This window comes from Mytilus californianus, unplaced genomic scaffold, assembly GCF_021869535.1.
Source record: "Mytilus californianus isolate M0D057914Y unplaced genomic scaffold, xbMytCali1.0.p SCAF_1, whole genome shotgun sequence".
Taxonomy (NCBI): domain Eukaryota; kingdom Metazoa; phylum Mollusca; class Bivalvia; order Mytilida; family Mytilidae; genus Mytilus; species Mytilus californianus.
Window position 1 is genome coordinate 54,978,392 of NW_026262581.1, and position 21,307 is coordinate 54,999,698.

Genomic DNA, 21,307 nt, shown 5'->3' on the forward strand with positions numbered 1-21,307 from the left:
TCATGAACCATGAAAATGAGGTATACATATAGTATCTAAAAAAACAAAGTTAACCAGGAAAACTGAACATTGACCAATGAACCATGAAAATGAGGTGAAGGTCAGATGATACCTGCCAGACAGACATATACACCTTACAATCATTCCATACACCAAATATAGTTGACCTATTGCTTAAAGTTTAAGAAAAACAGACCAAAACACAAAAACTTAACATTGAGCAATGAACCATGAAAATGATGTCAAGGTCAAATAAAACCTCCCAGACTGACATGTACATCATACAATATTTCCATACACCAAATATAGTTGACCTATTGCATACAGTATTAGAAAAACAGACCAAAACACAAAAATTTAACTTTTACCACTGAACCATGAAAATGAGGTCAAGGTCAGATGACACCTGCCAGTTGGACATGTACACCTTACAATCATTACTTACACCAAATATAATACTATCTGAGATATGGTCTTGACCACAAAAATCACTGATCCATGAAATGAGGTCAATGTCAAGTGAAAACTGTCTGACAGGCATGAGGACCTTGCGAGCTACGCACATACCAAATATAGTTATCCTATTACTCATAATAAGAGAGAAATTAACATTACAAAAAATCTTAACTTTTTTTTTCAAGTAGTCACTGAACCATAAATGAGGTCAAGGACAATGGACATATGACAGACGGAAACTTCAAATCATAAGGAATCTATATACAAAGAATGAAGCATCAAGGTCTTTTACCTTCTGAAATATTAAGAAGTTAGTTAACGCTGTCATCGCCACCAGATCACTATCCCTATGTTGAGCTTTCTGCGACAGAAGTTGCAGGCTCGACAAAAATTAAGATAAGATTATTTTTTTCCCCATCATTAATGAAATTGAAATAGTGAAATAATAATTTGCTTTTAGCAGCCAATTTGGTTCAATTTTGTCAAAATAAGTTAAGAAACATCGCTGATGAATTATTCACTTGAAGTTTACGCTTGTACTGGGCATGTTAAATTGGAAAGAATGTCAACATTGAAAATGAAACATTTAGTGGACTGATTCGATCCACAAAAACTCATTCTTGTACAGGTAAAAGCTATGGTTATCATATTTTTTGAACCTATAAGAAATCAAACAGACCTAGAAAAATCCAATTGCATGTGTTCGCTATCTATTTATATCTAGATCTATATTTATGTTTATATTGGGTAATATGACAGTCGGCAGTCTTTGGAGGTCACCTTGATTGCTAATTAGATGACGTCTAGACTAAAATACACACGAAATGCTGATACATATAATCAAGTCAATGCATCATAAATTGTTGATTTTAGACTTTTTATTATTTGGATATATTGCAGGTATGGCAAAAAAATGCAATAGCCAAAATTAGACACAATTCATGGTTAACAATTGTTCAAAGAATAAACAACAGAAAACATTATTATATATTTATTGTTGTATATACATTATTGTACATGTTTATATTTACATATCATATATAGCAACCTTTCATTTTAAACAACTTAGACATGTAATTTATAAATTTGTAATGTTCAATATATTTCTCTTGACTTAGAATTTTGAAATTTTGTACAGAAACATGCTTGAATTTTTAGCAAATAAAGTTGAAATATACATCCTGTATGATTTGCTTGAATTAACTTTTTTTTAAGTTGTAATTTTAATGAACAGTCATTGTTTTCATATCTTCATTACATACAAAATATTAGAGAATTTTTTTTTACAGATATTGTTGTATTTCTTTTAAGTCTTGTCTATCTTTTTAAATCATTGCTATTTAACATCACACTCCTATGGCACTAAATTATAACAAAACAATGGTTAAAAAATATAACAAAATGGAATAATTATCATAGGAACACACATTAATGATTTTTACAGGACTTAAAACTTACATGGTAGATGATGACATGAAATAGAGCACCTTTAAAGGGCTTGTCAATAATCAAACTGTACACTGTATTCTCATGAGGTAGCATACATTAAAAATGCTGATTTAAAAAAAATACATCTCAAAATACTTATTCCCTAAAAACTTAAAATTCAAAACAAAACATACTATGTTCTAAAAAACCTTTAAAAAAATCCTAAACAAAATTCTTAACAACCCAATAAAATGACCAGTTTAACTGGACCTGTATTAAGGCAGACTTTTTTCCACAACTTAAAAGATTTTTTTCTTTAACATTTTATCTACATGACTATAAGTTTGACTCAATATAATTTTAACAATCATTAACATATTTATGTAAAACAATACATTAACAAAGAGTTATGAGTATTATATAGCACTAGGATATGTCCATTGAAAGACTTGTTGAACGACTAAGTTCCCTTCTTGGTCTCTTTTGACTTTTCTACACCAGGTGCCTTTAACTTGTCTTTACTTTCACCAATCTTTACAGCTTCAGAGGAAACAATATGGACCAATTTCTGAAAGCAGATTAACCACTGTCTTTTGTCATGCTCGTCAGCTGCTATCAATGTGTGTGACTGGCCTTTATCTTGTTCGCTGAATGACACTCGGAAGACATTTTTTACTGTAAAAAAAAGAAATAAAATTTAAACATAAAATTTTTTACAACTTTCTTAATGAAGTGTTCTCAATTGTAATTTCCTGGTGTCTCATAGCAAGAGTAAGCCTTAACTTACATAAGGCAATACAAAAAAAGTTTATTCAATTGTCAGAAAAAAATATAAATCTGAAATCTGACATTTGACCATTCAATTTCACATTTTGTTGTCTTGGGCCTTTTATAGCTTACTATACAGTATTTGGTATGCTAATTGTCAAAGGCCATTCAGTGACCTTCCCTTGTTTACATTACATCCTTTGGTCTTTTTGTAAAAGTTGTCTCGAAGGCAATCAAACCACATGTTGTTCGCTGGGGAGGTCTTTTGCTTTTGTGGTTTTAACAATGATTTTCCTCATTTTTATTTTGATTCATGAGAGTATTTATCCCTTGTATTTCTCTAATTTTAGCAGTACATGACTTATCAAACTGATTAACAAATAAAGGTAACCTGTTAAGTAAATTTTTTAAACTTAAGTTCTGGTGAAAATCACAGATACTTTGCTTTACTGCAAATTCAGAAATTTTTGTCAACTTTCATCATTGTGAAAATTGCATTTAGGTTATAAGAAACAAAAATTTCATTATAAATTATAATGGCATTATTGGAACGAAGCCTTTCCTGAAATCATAATAGCTAATCCAAATTTGTGTTCCTTGCTCAAAAATCACAATAAATCGAAAGTGAAAATTTCTGAATTTACAAAATATAAATTTGACAAAATCATTCAAAGAAAAGTCAAGATAACAGTTAATGTCTTACCTGTTTGTCCAGATCCAAAAGCACTCCTGAATGAACCCATCTTGACTTCCCCATCTTTCAGGTCAGTAACAACCAGTTGGTCTACAGGGATAGGCTGTCTGTACACTTGGAAAGTCTGTTGTCCACTCTGGCTATTGAGTCTTGTCACCACCAACACCTCATCAAACAGGAAAACATGTAGTTTCTGTAAAAATAAATATAAAGAATACATTATTCTGAATAATAGGTAAGACACATGTAATCACAAACACTTAAAATTCATGAACCATGAGTCAGGTGAACCCTGTCTGATAGACATGTATACCTTGCAATGATTCTATATACCATATATTCCCTTATATTTGTAACAACTGAAAAAAATTATGCGATTAATCAAAAAAAATATATAAATGTTTTTTAGGCAGTCACTGAACATATGCCAGATAAAATCATCAGACAATAAGGCATTTTCGACCTTAAAAAGCTTTTACAATTTTTTTATGCCATCATATTATTTTCTCTATGCTTTGCATTCTGCAATGAATATCTGTGACATTTCATACATAAATTTTGATGATTTAAAATTAAACATATAGTAAAGACACCTTATTATTGTTGAAGACTGTACAATACTCTCTAGATGTCTTCTTGGTATTTCTGTTGTTAGGGTTGCTGTATATTTGCTGTGTACCCCACATCTCATTTTATTTATTATTTATATAACATACTCTATCTTTTATTCAATGATAACAAAAAAAACATAATTATCTTTAATAGCAAAATCTACTTACACTGCCTTTGTTATTCTTCAGTGAACCACTACACACCAAAGTTGTAGAATCTTCTAATGACTGGCATGTCTGAAACACACAAAGTATTGTTATACATAGATGTTTTTCCATACAAATAATATATTTTAACCTGATTATAAATGTTCAACTGTCCTCAATATGAATTAAAAAAAAGATCTGAAATTACTCAATTTAGACAACTTAAAAGCACAAATATTCCTAATAAGCAGAAATGTATAAAATTATATTTTTTTATTCAATCATAATTGGTGTTTACATTCAGTAAAGATGTTCTTGTTCTTCAGCAATATGTTGAATTATTTCAAGATGGAATAATTGTATTCATTACTACCTGAAGCATTCAAATGTAAATTTTTGTTAATTTTTTTTATCCATGACTACTTTTGGTATTTTTATAAAATTTTAACTATTATCAACTGACACAATGACTGAGGAGACCCCATCCCTTCCCAAAAAAGAAAATTAAAAAAAAAAGAAAAGTAAAAGAATTTTCTTTGATGTAACATGAATAAAACAGAAAAAGTTTTGTCAAGAGTATTTTGACAACAAAATTACATATATTAATAAATATTTGTTATTCATCTAACAATATATTTGTTGATTTCTTTTTACAAGAATCTGTTACAAAAAATATATAAAACTTTAATCATTGTTACCTCTTCTTCATAAATGAAGTTGATCTTGGCTCTGAAGTAGTTACACTTGGCTTTACCCATCTCTCTGTCAGCTTCAGCAATCACATTCTCTGCCAACTTGATCTGCAATATAAATTAAATTATAAAATAAAATTTCAAGTATTGAAATCTAATTTAACTTTATATTCATACATGATTTAAACAATTGAATTTTAAGATTATATACCTTGTTTAAAACACTCGTTTTTTACTTTGTTGTTTTTAAGGGAGGTTAATGTTATCATCTGACAGCATTTCCAAATTTGAAAACTTTACATGTGTTAAATATTCAAGAAATTCTGATTTACAGTGAATTTGACCCTAGTAAACAAAATTCTATGAGAGTGTAAAATAGCAAGCTGCTGGGATGGACTTTTTCATTTCCACAAGAATTTTCAATAATGACAAACATGCACTTAAAGGTAACTACTTGAAAAATTTCAAATATCATATTCATTTTTTTGTGTTTAGTTTAAAATACATATATAAAGCAAGAAGACTTTACATCAGGTTTATGTAAATCATTGAATGGCATAGATCTTAAGACTGTCAAACTTTTAAAAACTCTCTCTCCCGAAAAATCATTATTATAATAAAACCTCATAACAAGAAGTCAAGCAATTTATATGTTCAACTTACAGCTTCTGCCAAATTCTTATTGTCTTCCTCATCTAGAACAGATACCTGTAAAAATAAATATATTACTTTAAATGACATTTTAATAATTGATAGTGACAAGATAATATTTAATTTAAGATTTACAATTATTTTCAAATCCATCTATCATTGTTAATATTGTGTTTATAAGATTTAATATGTATACTTGTCATTGGTTCATGTCTGTCATATTTGTTTTTTCATAAATTGTTTTGTAATAAATTAGGGCGTTAGTTTTCACAATTGAATTGTTTCATATTTTTCATGTCGGGGCCTTTTATAGCCGACTATACGGTATGGGTTTTTCTCATTGTTGAAGGCCGTACGGTTGTCTATAATTGCTTAAATCACTTCATTTGAACTCGGGGAGAGTTGTCTCATTGGCAATCATACCACCTCTCCTTATCTTTATATTGAATATTATGAAAACAATTGGTAAAATCAATGTTTTTCAAAAGTAAAAATATACAAGTAGCATTTTTCTAAATAATCATATATATGAAAGTTTTTATCCATAGACTTTATTTCAACTGTCAGAGCAAGTTTAATCAAAACCAAAAAATTATCAACATCAAAATGTTTTGAATTTATTTAATACACAATATTTAGTTTGAGGTGATAAGATATACTATTTGAACACTTACATATTTCTGGATAGTCTTCATCAGAAGTGGATACTTGACAAATTTTCCTCTAGCACCATCTGTAAAACAAGAATTGTTCTGTTAGTATATAACAAATATTACTACAGAAACGAAATAAAGGCACACACTCAGATTGCTGCCAAAAATCAGATTTCTCAATCTCCAAAAAAAAGGATAATATTTCAGTGTATAATTAAAAACAAAAAATGGTTTCAAAGTTAGGCAGAATACAATTTTTCTTCAAGGAGAGAGACTTGGTCAACAAGAAGGAGTGACAGTTTCACATATTTTCAATTAAGGAAGCCCTTATTCGTTCATCTAGAATTAAAAATCATTTTTCAAATTATAAGTACAAATTCTAGGTTTTATCTTTGTCCTTATAATCAATTAAATACATTTTGCTTCTAAAATTTCTCAGAACATAATCCGTACCTGCCACAATCAACAAATTCTATTTCTGTAGACAATTACAACATAAAAACACATTTGTGTAACATTGAAATTAAAAATTGGTTAGGAAATTCAGTCAGGAAAAAAAGTAGGTCATTAAAAATATTCAATATGAAAAATAATTCCAACAAAAAATGAACAGATTTGTCTTTTTAAACAATTTGAACAAATATGATGGTTTTTTATTCATGAGATTATATTTTTAACTGTTTTGGTTACATCAGTGAAAATCTGTTGAATGCAGATGAACATAATAGTGTGTCCATCAAATATAAGCTGATATATTTTGAGATTTATTATTTGTGAGAAAAGTCTGAAACTTATAAATTATCAAACCAACTATAGATATTTCTTTTGTTAAAAGTCTAATACAATATATTTTCAACTGAATACCTATATAATTCTTACAAAAAATTTCCAGGGAAAATGATTGAAAGGCTTTTTAAGCTTTTATAGTGTAGATCATACATTGTAATTAAAAATATATTCTTTTTCTAAATTACAAAATTCCATTTAAAATGTATACAGAGTCCCTGCCAATCCTTTGATAAAGCTTTTCAAACAATAGTCCAATTAATATTGATTGAATGCTTGATTGTTGGTTGCTTTTTATCCAGTGGCAAATATTTCATGCATGTTTCGGGATGAGAACAAATTAACAATAAAACAATAGGTAGGTCTTGCAATAGAGAACATTCCGGATGATGGTCCTGGACATTTTGACTGCCACTGGAAAATAACGGTATATTGGACAAGGACAGAAATTTAGCTTGGCAACAGATCACCTACAGACCCCTTAAAGAGTTGGTTCTTATTGTGCACAGAACATGATTTAATTTTGAAATTAAGAATTTATTTCAAATAAGACAATTTACCTAGTAAGGTCCACAGGTCAAGTTTCCTGCTGAATGGAGAGTCTTGACACCTTTGTAAGAAATCTTCTACTGCTTCGTCGTTCTTCTTCTCATCTAACAAGGCTTTCCCAAACACTTGATTGGCACAGAAGGATATATAGTGATGCAAATTAGGAACCTGTAAACAATATCAAAATAATGAATATTTTTCATATTCTTCAAACAAACGACCGTGCAAGACCTTCATGAGTATTCAAGGTCGTTTAAGATGCCTGTTCTTTGCTTACAATTAGGTGACTTCTACGTGTCAATTGTGGGTTAGTTGACATTTACTTCATACATGTAACTCTCGTTATGACTATTATATTTCTTATAAATACACTGGTATTTTTTTTTCATATTTTGTGGTCAGTAATTATATATTTTATGCATTCTTTCAAATGTCATTTAACTAATTAGTTTTATATAAACTTCTTAAAAAAAAAGGAAATTTGTCCATTTTTACATTGGTACCTAAATGAATAAACTGTATTAAATAATTCTATGGTACAATTCTTATAATTAAACACTGATATAACAAAGCTTGCTGTTTAATAGCATAAATTTACTAGCATGCAAATACCAAATTTCTTGTTAAATTCGTTAATCGATTGCCTCTCTCTTTTAGTTTAATCTTATGGTAATCTAACTTTCAGTTTAATCTTATGGTAATCTATCTTTCAGTTTAATTTTATGGTAATCTATCTTTAAGTTTTTAAAACTTACCCATTCTTTTAAGAGCTCACCAACACACTGTGTAGTACCATCTGGTAACCTCTGGTTCTGGAGTCTGTTACACAAGTCTGAAAAATCACAAATACATACAATACTCCTATAAATTTTCTTCAAATTGAAGATATAAAGCAAGTCATGACACTAAAACTTTGATAAAAAACACAGGTTACTTATGTTTACAGAATATAGTTAATTGTGTCATCATGTACTGAAACTGTCCAGTTTATTGGCACTAGAGTATCAAACAGTCTGTTTATCAACTGATAATATTGTTTTTTTTCGCCCTTAAAAAGTGGATGTATTCACCTTTTCTCTTTCTTTACCCTTCCAGTAATACATATATCAAAATCAAGGTACCCTTTCTGAAGCATACCCTCAAGATAAGTATTTTTTTGCAGTATGGTAACTAACTCATGCTGTTTTCTTTGGGTTGATGTCTAACTGACATTTACCCAACATCCATCTCACTTAATCATAATAACCGGTATAAACCAACCTTCATGTATTGGAATCAGCTCATCAATGGGACCAAATATCTGCTTCAGTTCACCATCTGACAACAACTGTAGCTTCTTCAAGGAATCATGATAAGTCTGTTATAAATAAAACTGTTATTAATCATAGAACAAAAGGCATATTTCATAGAAACTGACAAAATGCAATAGTTAAACTTTTGATATGTGTTGAAGGCCTCACTCTGACTTTGGGATTGTTTTTATTATAAATGATCTAATTGGTATTCATAAATATCTCCTAATAAGTTTTGAACTCTTTAATGTAATACAATAAATTCAATAAAACTTAAAACTAAAAAGAATTATATTGTGTCCTGTTCTGCTTTCTAATTACATAACATGAAAACTTTAATTGCATGTCATCTGTGATGTAATCTTACCTTTTTAACAATGTTGAGGTCCTCTACCAGATCATTTTCACTTTGATATAGCTCGTAAATTGCCTGAAAGGAAGAAAATGTTTAAATGATAACATTGCCATTATTGTTCTCTTGGTCTTATTTAGAAAAAAGTATTCACCATATATATTAAAATCTTTTATCAATATATTTTATTTTTACATGTTCCCAATTAAATTACTCTCTGTATTTAGAAAACACACTGGGTAAAGTTCATAAAGGACAAATTGTATCATCAGTCTACCTTAGATTTCATAAATTCTTTCTGTTCTCCCTGGATATTTTTTGTTAAATTTAAATTTTCATTTTATATTTTCAAATATTTTTAGTTGCTGCTAGTTTGAATAACCATCTGTAAAAATGCAGTTAAACAGCTCAATACAATAAGAACAAGAAAGAAAGTACAAACAAAATTAAATACTGATTTCTATATAAGCATCTGTTATTTTTTATGCAACTGACATTAAAATATTACGTGATGTCATTAGCACCAAGGAAAAGCTAGAAACATCTTCCAGATTAATCATGATATTTCATTGCTTAATAAAACTTGGTAGGTAATTAACAAATCTCTTTAATTCTTACCTCTTGTCTTTTGATGTCTCTGTGACTAAGTTCTGTTGGAAGGTTGCCGACAGTTGTACAAATCATGTCACTCCAGGTCCGACTAAGTCTTCTTTTCGCCGGGGAAGGTTGAGGTGCTTTGTAGGGAGTAACATTGACCTTGTTTGCTGGTGATGGTGGAACCTTGAAACTGATGGAACGCTGGTAAAAGTAAAATATCAAAGTTATCACTAATTAGAAATGTATAAGATTTGGACGAGCCATTGTTAAAACAATATTATTGCATATAAGTTATGAAAATGAACATCAAGCATAAACTATTGGTTTAGTCAATAAAGATTCCAGAACTTTGTAGTACTATCAAAAACTCTCAGACTGTGTTGTTGATGTATGAAGAATCAGTAAAAAAACACAAAAGGAACCAGAGAAACTGATCCCTCCAAGGTTCTCAAAATTACTCAAGTATTTATTTGTAGGTCATATTGACCTTGATTAAATAGACATGTTTTGTACTTTACCCACAACCAATTTTTGAATACTACATTTGAATATGTGTAAAACATCGTTAAAGAGACAGGTCAATCTTTTTATGTAATTTGAAAGGATTTTTCAAGAGTATGCCCCATGGATATTACATTTTACATATTTTACATATTAGGTTACATTCATTTAAAATAATCTGTTTCAAAAACACACACACAAAAAAAGATTTTCAACTAAAGACCATTTGGAATAGCATAATTCTAATATTTCAACATTTTGATACAAAAACACAACAAATGATTTCAATTTCAATGAACTTTAATGCAAACAAAAACATATATTTTCAGGTGGGTTTTGCACTAAACCAAGAAACAAACAGTGATGTTAAATTAATAAAATTTCTCAAATGACTATTGTTTTCTATGACTTAATCCTCAAGTGTTTATGTTCAACTCTAAAGTTTACTTCAATACAAAGAGAAACGAGAATAACAAACTATAAAAAGTAGGTATACAAAGCATGTTTTTTTAAGAAAGTGTTGGCTTTAAATAAATGTTTACAGAAGTAAAGCCGACAAAAGAAAACAGTCTCTTATGCTTATGTCATTTCTGTATAATTAAAAGTCAATATTTGGAGTAAAAGTTGCTTTATCACATGTTTATGAATCATGCTTGATGAGATTCAACAGTTTCTATGATTATACACAGGGGTATGGTATGTACAAATGGCTACATCAAATATATCTCTAAAACAGATGCTTTGTTCTCAAGTGTTCACAAACACACACTAAAGCTGCACTCGAACATATAAATCTTGAGGTTTATGACTTCACTTAAATATCTATAGCAAAAAATTACATCACTTCTCAAGTAGAAGTCCAATGACAACTTTCAGTTGTTAACTTCTGACATTTGGTCTTTAGTGAAGACATGTCTCCTTGAAAATAATACCACATTATCTTATTTTCTTCAAAATTTACGGTCAAAAGGCTTGACCCATCATTTTGAGAATTTATTTTTGGGTCTATGGATGACCCTGCTGACTGCTGTTAATTTCTTAAAACACTTAAAATCTAAGCAAGTTATAGTGTACCAATTAAGCACTGATGTTATTTTTATCAAAATCGTTCTGACTCTTTATGGGAATATATAGATAGTTTTCATTGGATGTAATTTGCGTTAAAGCTATTTCCCGTTGTTGTCAAAATGGATGGAAATATGCCCAAACTCATTCATATATCAACAAATTTAATTTACTATAATGACGCTAGACTTTAGAATAAGTTGAAAAAATATTTCATTAGTTATTGCTACAATCAGGCTTCATTTTCACAAATGTTAACCGTAATAGTTGCAAAGATCATGAAAAATGCAAAACTTTCAGAAAATAACGGCATTAAAAAATGAAACGTTCGTCAGTATTCTGATACACTATGGTTCACCATTTTACACAACTGAGAATTTCTGTCAATTAAGTAACTACAATAAATCAACAATCATTTTATTTCAGGAATTAAGCATTATGACTACCTTGAACCTTCCAAATAAACTGTTTTAGTCTGAGAAAATAATACATTTTGATATGCAAGCACAATGAGTGTTAACTTAGAGCAGAATTGAAGAAAAAAATCTGACTAGCTGCTAATGTATTTTAAATTTCTTACATAATTTGCCTCCTGAAATTTATACAGAATGTTGATCACACAATATTATTATGTAATTCATTTTTAAAAACAATATCTTTATAATTACCAAATTATAAAATCGTGTGGCTTTGATTATCAATTTTTTATTGTTATTTGCACTCTTAACAGGTTAAAAATAAATATCCGCAACAAAAATATACTCTGAAGGTCATTACCCTAAAAGTGATTCAAATTGACTAGATATATTACCTACCAGTAGTTACATGTTACATATCTTATGCCAAGGGGTGTTTATCATTCAAACTTCTCCATGGGAAAGATATTCAATAGTATAGTTGTTTTTCAACCAAAAATAACTTTAAATTATCACATTATGTCTAAACTACAAAATTTTGATCAACTTCATTATTTTAACTCAATGAAATAATCTTGAATTCAGCCAATTATTATTTTGTAAGTTACAGAGAAACTGATTCTTAAAATTATGTTTTCTATGTCTTATCATGTTTTTAATTTTACCAAATGTTAAGCCTATTAATTGACCCCGACAACAGTTTAAGCAAGACAGTGACAGGATTTAAAAACATAAATCATTTTACATTAGTTATTTTTATAGCATTTTTTTTCAACTTCCTCAGTAAAAGTTTAAGCAATAGATTTTGATCTCGTTTGGGCAAAAACATTTTACTACACATTTATTTTGTTTGAACTCAAGTTGAAGAAAGTAGAAAACCATGATAAAAGATTTACACATAAATTTAATGCAGATATTAATCGATCCATTTTTCCAAAAATTATGGCTATTCTTTTAATTCTAATCTATATTATTTTAGTTCCACCCTAAACATGTTTTAATCATGACAATATGACATTACTTCCTCTAAACAGATTAGATCAACTAAAATGTATTGATAGTTATGTCAACTAAATGAGATAAAAATCAATCAAATAAACTAATTAATCTCACTCATAACCCAGTCTTATTAAAGCTAAAAGACCATGCATAAGTTTTTTTCATGTTATCAAATAAAAATCAGCTTACCTGGAATGTTTCTGAACCCTTTTTGGCCGACTTGGAAGGAGAAAGCAGGTTGGCAATTGAAGATACCCTCAGTAATGATTTACGACTCTTTTTCTGCAAGACAATAAAACACATGTGAAAATGGTCATTTATCCGTAACTAAGGCTAATTACAAATCTCATATGTACAGCCAATCTGATCAGATGAAAGGATAATGATGTTAATAACATGTCATGTTAGCTTTAATCCCCTGGTACTTGGTAAAACAGTTGTTATATATAACAGTGATGCAGTGCATTTCAGATCAATATCTATTTTATTAATACAGCACCATCAAGAATTTACAAGTATGCAGAGAAAAACCTTAAATATTGATTTGGCATTTATAATAGCAGTAATACTGCAAACTTATTTATTGATAATCAAAAGTCTGGTGGTCTGAAGATTGATTTGTTACTTTGTGGGTCCCATTCAAGGAAACTGTGTGTGAATCATTGAGCAACTACTATATGTAGTAAAACAATCATTTGAGAAAGAATTTTAAACTTCTTGGCTATTTATAATGAAATATAAGGATCATTGATTATGTAAATAAAGCAATAAAATTCAACATTTAGACAATTAAAAAAAATCTTTAAAATCTTTTTAAAGAGTTGACCCTTATTTGCATGTACTTGAATGTGTATGAAATGTTTGCTACAGGATATTTAACAAACAATTATTGTCCATGTTGTCAGCTAATAAATTTCCTATTACAAATTTTTTTACATTTCTAATACAACAAAGAAATAAAAAAAAAATATATAAGTTAATTAACAATTACCTGGTTAGGATTAAAATCCAATAAACAATATTTTGCACTACAACTTGCTTGAACAACAAATTGTTTGCAAAATTGTATTCCTTTTTTTACATCAGCTGTTTCCATAACATATAGGCCCAAAAAACCTTCATATCTTTAACATGACTAAGACATTAAAGAAGTAAGGAAATTGACATGTAGGTATACATGAGTCACATGTTTTACCTATAAATACAGGTATTTTGATCTTCATACCTACTATCAAAAAGCAATTTGTTTATTGTTTTCATCTTGTGGGAGGATTATGCCTTTAAATTGATATTTATTCTTTTTGTGTTGATAGGTGCAAACTAATACATTACATAAACAATTAACATCCTTTACTTGTTAGAAGAAAACACTTAATAAGTATTACATAACAACTTTTGGCTTTAAACTAGAATTTAACTGTCAGACAAAAAAACGTAATAAGTGTCTGTTCTGTGTAATTGAAAATATTCCTTCTGACAAACAACAATTAATTAACCATTGAGTCTGCAAGTAACATGTTGTTTTTTAATTAGAAACATATTTATTTATTTACAAATGCTACACTTTTTTATCAATGATGTAATAAAATATTATGTTTGTCTTTTCTGTTTACCAAGGTTTTTAACGCCTTGTCATTATCAGTAACAGCTACAAGCATTTCGAAAGTAATCAACTAAAAATTATCATTATAGATTATTGTGTATGATTATTTTTATACATTGAGCATTTTGAGAGTATTTTATTATCACATTTTTTTTGGTGGGGGGTTACATGATGAAGTTACCCCTTATAATTAAATCACAAGGCTAATATAAAAATCAATGAAAAGGAGATGTAATGACACAATTAATCCCAAGATGGAGATTCTAATTATATAACATGACAATTTTCATCATTTTACTTATTGTTTCTTTAATTGACTGGTTGGTAATACTTCATAAAATCTTTTATTCTCACATGTAGCATTGTGCAAATACAGAAATTATTCACATATCTCAACCTAGATAAGACCCTGATTAGGCTGAAAACGACATAGTTTAAATGATAAATTTCAGATTGATAAAATTCATGAGTTATCTCCCATTGTTCATATCATTTTTACAATAAAATCAGACAATTGAACAAATTAATTACGAAAATGCTAATGAATTAAGTGTTATCATACCTTGACTGTTACATCTAAACTCTGAACACTTATGGTGTCTTCATCAGCAGTCTTTCTCTTTCTTTTGCGCTGGAAAAAATAATTTATCATGTCATCATAATAATCCACACAACCAGTGTTGTTTTCCCAGTATGTTACTTTATAAAACAGGTAGTTGTTGAGTAAATCATTGTTTATATATATAAGTATAATTAAGTCTTCTGTTACTGTCATCTTGCTCTAATAATATTGAGCAACATTTATTTATGTGTCATGTTCAATTAATTACAACTAGATTTTGGCACTGATATAATCATGATCTTTGACATATAAACATACTTATTCCTATATCCCTACTCTTACCACATTTTCCCCAGTCAAAGTATTATATGCACTTCGAGTTTTCCCCTTTGATATAAATTGGAACAAAATATAATTAAATACCCATGTTTGGGACTTCCATATCAATTCTTTTTTTTAGTGCCAAAGATGCCAGTAGTTAAAAGTTTCCCTAGATGGAACAAATTGTTAACTATCAATCAGTTTCATATTGAAATATGCGTAAATATCATATAACTGTATGTTTCCTAGCTTAAAAAATATCAACTTCTATAGATATACTTACCAGTACAGGAAAGTCAAAGCTGGCTAGACCAATGATAGAGTGTCTTCTAGAACTCTTCACATCTTTAATTTCTGGTATTCTGTAAAAAAATAATATCTAACATACAACTACATTTTATGAATTACCAAATATTAGAAATGATAAATAAGTGTAAAAGTTATATTTTCATATTTTAACCAATAGGTTTATTCTATTTTACTCATTTTTTTTAATTTTGTTTACTAAATTTAGTCAAAAAAAATGTATGAAAAAATATCATTTAGAGATTTTTTATTACTACAAAGTACAAAAGCACTGTTTTTTTTAATGACAATTACATATATTTTCCAGAAAATTGTTTGCCTGATTAACACAATTATTGATGGTGAAAAAGTAATGACAACACTGTCACAATGTGTCTTCATTTAGATAAAAACATTTTGGGGTAAGTTTTAAGTTGAACAATTATTATGATACTACCTTCTTTGGATTTAATACAAAATAGTCCTTGGATATCATTTTTTATAATATCCTTGTTATTAGCCATATATGTATGTAAAATAACCTACTCTTCCATAATGAAAGGATCTCTTTGTAAAATATCACATGTAAATCTCTCAGAACTTTCAGGACTAAATGAGACATGGAGTGGAGGAGAAGCCATTTTGAGTATCTAATTGTTTTGACAGCTCTTTTACTCAAGCTGTCTTATATAAACTTCCTTTTATCTTTTTACAAGATCAAAGTATTATTTAAATGCTTGTCACATCTGTGTAGGCTTGGACACACCCACTTTGACAAACACTTCCCTAATTATGGGATGACATTTGACCTTTGGCAAAAAGGATCAACACCTAATTATTTTTTATTTAATCAATTATGAAAATTACTAACAAAAGAATAGATAATTGGCTTGGATAATTGTCACTTTTGTTCATAATCAAAATTTCAATAAAATAAATATTATCTCAAAATCTGACAAAAACAACTTAAGGCATATAATGATATGTCAACAAATAGTAAAGAAATAATAATAAATTGTTGACAGTGACATGTGTTTTTAATAGAATTTTATTAGTTAAAAAACAACAAATAACAAACAACCAATATTCAGATACAAGATAATGTCTTGAAAATTAATCCACAAAACTTAATAAATATTAGAAAGAATACAACTACAAGGAAAATTGTATATACTGTCAATGGGAGGCAGAATGGACCAACATTATTTTTCAAATGAAAAAAATCTGCCAGAATGAACAATAATAATGCAATATAGAATTTTTTGGAATTCTTAAGGATTATATCACCACTGAAGAAATCAGGATGCTAGTACAAAATAACAAGATTCCTTAGCAAACACTAATTCATTATAAAGTATGTATGATTTGGTAAAGTGTGTATATGTGTGAATCTCAATAGTCATAAAATAATGAAGCCAAAAGTTATAATATTCTAAAATAATAATATTGTATAAAGTAAGAGTTAACTGACAATTTAAATTTCCTATGTATCTGTTATAAATTTCGAGATAATAATAGGCAAAAATGAAAACAGGGGAAAATCACCATCAAAGGGCAATAAGGAGTAGATCGACAATTTAAATCATGCCTACTTATTTGTGGATCTTGTTTTACTGATCATTTTTGCTATTTAAAGTTTGTGTCAATCTAATATAAATTTCAAGATAATAGACAGAAATGAAAAAAAATTGGGAAAAATTGTCATTATAGCAATAAAAGCAATAAGAAGTTGTCTGACAGTTTTGATGTCAATAGACAGAAGTAAATCTCATCATTCTGAAAATCTTTGCCCAGTCAGATGTTCTCTATCAATAGTGGTTTTCAAGAGACAAAAGACAAAAGTTTGTCAGTAAGCAGGGTCATCAGACAGATTTATTAAACTTCCCACCCAATGATGATTGTGGCCAAGTTTGGTTAAATTTGGACTTGTTTCAGTGGATGTGATCTTTGTAAAAGTTAACTAACAGACTACAGAAGCCAAGTGATGGCAAAAGTGAACTTAGAAACTTGGACCAGATGAGCTAAAAAATGGTAATGCTTTAGTTCACTCACCTCAAATGGTAGGAAAAAATCAAAATTATGATGATGAGTTCTTCAAATGCTATAGAACTTTTATCAACTAGGAAAATATCTTTTCGCAAAGGAATTTTAAAACATAATGACATTATATGCAAATAAAAAACAAGTGACATTTCCCATTATAGATAATTTAAAATGAATTAATTCAAAACATGCTAGCCTATCTGACATAATGACTGAAAAAGGAAAAAAAGTTTATTCATTAATTACTTTTACATGCATTCAAAATGTTTTAAAAAAATTAGAAATTTTATCTGTAATTACTTTTTTGTTGTAATCTCAGTACAGACAATTGTAACATTTTTTATACAAAAGCTTATGGAAGAGTGATAATGTATGTTAAACAGGATGACCTCTTAATTACAAACTGTCTAAAACTGAATCACTATCATTTGAAACCAGTGGCAGATCCATGGGGGGTTCCAACCTCTGGGGGTAGGAACCCCCCTTTTTTGACGATCAATTCATTTGAATGGGGACATATAGTTGGAACCCCCCCCCCCTTTATCCCTTTTTAACAATGGCTGGATCCGCCCCTGGAAACAAACTGAGAGGAATTATATAAAAAGGAAGGAGCTTGGATGACTAATTATACATAAATATTGCTGGACAGCTTTAATTGAATAAATGGAGAAATTGAGAGACTTCCATAGATCTACAACCAAGACAAAATTCCCAAATTATATAAATGACAAACAAAAAACAGCAGTTTTTAATTTTTAACAGCAGACAAACAAGGGCATGTATACCTCACTTGACAGAAAATTCCATGCTCAGTAGGTTAAACAAACTCAAAAGAATCTCCCAACAAAAAATTAATGCCTAGGAGATCTGAAAATCTCTTACAACATGTACAAGGTCCACATGGTACATGTACATTGCAACATTATGAAGTTCAAGATCTAATTTCAACAAGAGATGATCATGAGCTGTCAAATTGACAGCAATCTGGGTTTTCTGAACTTTGCAAGTAACCATTGATGAACCTAAAAGGGCAGTGAGTACATATGAGAGTGAAGTATTATAGTGTATGGTGCTTTCAGACTTGTTTGACTTGACAGAATCTGTGTGTATATAAATAAGATGTGGTACATTGTATGGTGCCAATGAGACAACTCCCCTCCAGAAACCAAATGACATAGAAGTTAACAACTATAGGTGACTGTACGACTTAACTTTAACTGTCTTTAAGTGCAATTTTCAAATCTATCATGGACCATAACTCCTGAACGACAATAGTGAGAATAGTCAAAATCGAACTTGAGCTCCATTTTTTCATCAGTAATAACGTATTAAAATTTGAAAAGTATTTGTATAACAGTTCAAAAGTCGTTGCACTGAAGTTACATAAATTGTCATTTCTCAATCTATCAAACACCATAACTCTTGAAAGGCAAAAGTGAAAATTTACAATATCCTACTTGACCCCAATTTTTAAAACAGTAACAACATATTTAAATTAGTTAAGCATTGGTTGAGCGGTTAATAAGTAATTGCACAGAAACTGCTGGAAGCTGCCATCATTTCTTTACCATCATTTTTCAACATAGTAATTACTACATGTACTATAAAATAAACTGTTGACACAGAGATATGTCTTGCCTTTTGGCATAAAATTCAGAAAAAAACAATCTGATGGACAGCAACATTGTCAAAGTCACCTAGGGGCCATGGCCCCAAAATAGTCGTCAAACTGATCTTCTGATAGTTTTTGCAACATAGTACAAAATATCATCGATTTATCACAAGTAGTTCCTATCAAACTACCTAAAAAGTAGAAAACTTAAATTTGAAAATTGGTAATTAATTCATACCCCATGACTTAGGGGACAGGGCCCCAAAAAAATGTTGTCAAACTGATATGCACTGATTGTAATGCAACTTCATACAAAATATCATTGATCTATCACAAGTAGTTCTTATCAAACTAGCTTACATGTAGGCAGAAAACTTACCAATTGTTGACGCCATCGACGACAACATCATAGTCTCCGGAAAAGTAATACATATGTCATTAGACTTATGTACAATGATGTAGGTTATATTTAAATTTTGTACAGGATCAGAATATCTTGATGTCTGAATGATCCGGTGATGTTACCAAATAGGAGATAGACTTATGTACCATATACATGTACATGGTAAGATGTGTTTTCAATCACAAGTAGTTCTTATCAAACTAGCTTACATGTAGGCAGAAAACTTAACAATTGTTGATGCCATCGACGACAACATCATAGTCTCTGGAAAAGTAATACATATGTCATTAGACTTATGTACAATGATGTAGGTTATATTTAAATTTTGTACAGGATCAGAATATCTTGATGTTTGAATGATCCTGTGATGTTACCAAATAGGAGATAGACTTATGTACCATATACATGTACATGGTAAGATGTGTTTTCAATGTATTTTTAGTTTACTGAATTTTCTGTGTTTGTCTATTTTTTTAGTTCCGTACATGTACTGTTTGTGTCTTGTGAATAGTAGTTACTTGTATGTCAATAATTATATGTAAACATTATAGAAATAGTTCATTCATAAATAAATGAATGATTAGCGTAATATTATTGGACAAAATGTATCAATTAATCCTGACTTGGTTATCATGGCCATGTTGGTATATAATTGAGTTTGATTGGATTTATACATTTATTATGTATACACTTTAAGGCGAAGTGTACGTAATTAACTACTCCACAGAATTTTTAAAAATTTTACATATGGATTCTGCTTGGAAAATTACATCAGACAATAAAATAAAACTAGAGGCTCTAAAGAGCCTGTGTCGCTCACCTTGGTCTATGTGCATATTAAACAAAGGACACAGATGGATTCATGACAAAATTGTGTTTTGGTGATGGTGATGTGTTTGTAGATCTTACTTTACTGAACATTCTTGCTCCTTACTATTATCTCTATCTATAATGAACTTGGCCCAGTAGTTACAGTGGAAAATACTTTGTAAAAATTTACAAAAATTTACAAAATTTATGAAAATTGTAAAAAATTGACTATAAAGTGCAATAACTCCTTAAGGGGTCAATTGACAATTTTGGTCATGTTGCCTTATTTGTAGATCTAACTTTGCTGTACATTATTGCTGTTAACAGTTTATCTCTATCTATAACAATATTCAAGATAATAACCAAAAGCTGCAAAATTTTCTTAAAATTACCAATTCAGGGGCAGCAACCCAACAACGGGTTGCCTGATTGGTCAGAAAATTTCAGGGCAGATAGATCTTGACCTAATGAACAATTTTATCCTCATCAGATTTGCTCTAAATGCTTTGGTTTCAGAGATATGAGCCAAAAACTGCATTTTACCCTATGTACTATTTTTTAGCCATGTCGGCCATCTTGGTTCATTGGCGGGGTCATCGGACACATTTTTTTAACTAGATACCCTAATGATGATTGTGGACAAGTTTGGTTAAATTTGTCTTAGTAGTTTCAGAGGAGAAGATTTTTGTAAAAAATTACAAAAAATTACGAAAAATGGTTAAAAATTGACTATAAAGGGCAATAACTCCTTAAGGGGTCAACTGACCATTTTGGTCAAGTTGACTTATTTGTAGATCTCACTTTGCTGAACATTATTGCTGTTTACAGTTTATCTCTATCTATAATAATATTCAAGATAATAACCAAAAACTGCAAAATTTCCTTAAAATTACCAATTCAGGGGCAGCAACCCAACAACGGGTTGCCTGATTGGTCTGAAAATTTCAGGGCAGATAGATCTTGACCTAATGAACAATTTTATCCTCATCAGATTTGCTCTTAATGCTTTGG

The 21,307-nt window shown here is 29.4% G+C and overlaps 1 protein-coding gene across 3 annotated transcripts in view; it reads right to left on the reverse strand.

The window, feature by feature from the left end:
• Positions 1–1,432: 1,432 nt before the first annotated feature.
• Positions 1,433–21,307, reverse strand: part of LOC127721582 (rho guanine nucleotide exchange factor 3-like) — a 29,934-nt gene continuing 10,059 nt past the window's right edge. The window contains exons 2-15 of one of the 3 annotated variants that reach the window (XM_052228364.1): positions 15,427–15,505; positions 14,823–14,891; positions 12,847–12,939; positions 9,698–9,877; positions 9,095–9,157; positions 8,696–8,792; positions 8,191–8,267; positions 7,447–7,603; positions 6,122–6,180; positions 5,460–5,504; positions 4,803–4,904; positions 4,126–4,194; positions 3,356–3,539; positions 1,433–2,559 (exon numbers count right to left, since the gene is read on the reverse strand). In XM_052228364.1, coding sequence (XP_052084324.1) covers positions 2,345–2,559; positions 3,356–3,539; positions 4,126–4,194; positions 4,803–4,904; positions 5,460–5,504; positions 6,122–6,180; positions 7,447–7,603; positions 8,191–8,267; positions 8,696–8,792; positions 9,095–9,157; positions 9,698–9,877; positions 12,847–12,939; positions 14,823–14,891; positions 15,427–15,505 — 1,489 coding nt within the window. In that variant the 3' untranslated portion in view covers positions 1,433–2,344. Of the gene's footprint in view, positions 2,560–3,355; positions 3,540–4,125; positions 4,195–4,802; positions 4,905–5,459; positions 5,505–6,121; positions 6,181–7,446; positions 7,604–8,190; positions 8,268–8,695; positions 8,793–9,094; positions 9,158–9,697; positions 9,878–12,846; positions 12,940–13,648; positions 13,885–14,822; positions 15,051–15,426; positions 15,506–21,307 lie in introns of those variants that run through there. The other 2 variants (XM_052228358.1, XM_052228367.1) reach the window with 2 other exon arrangements.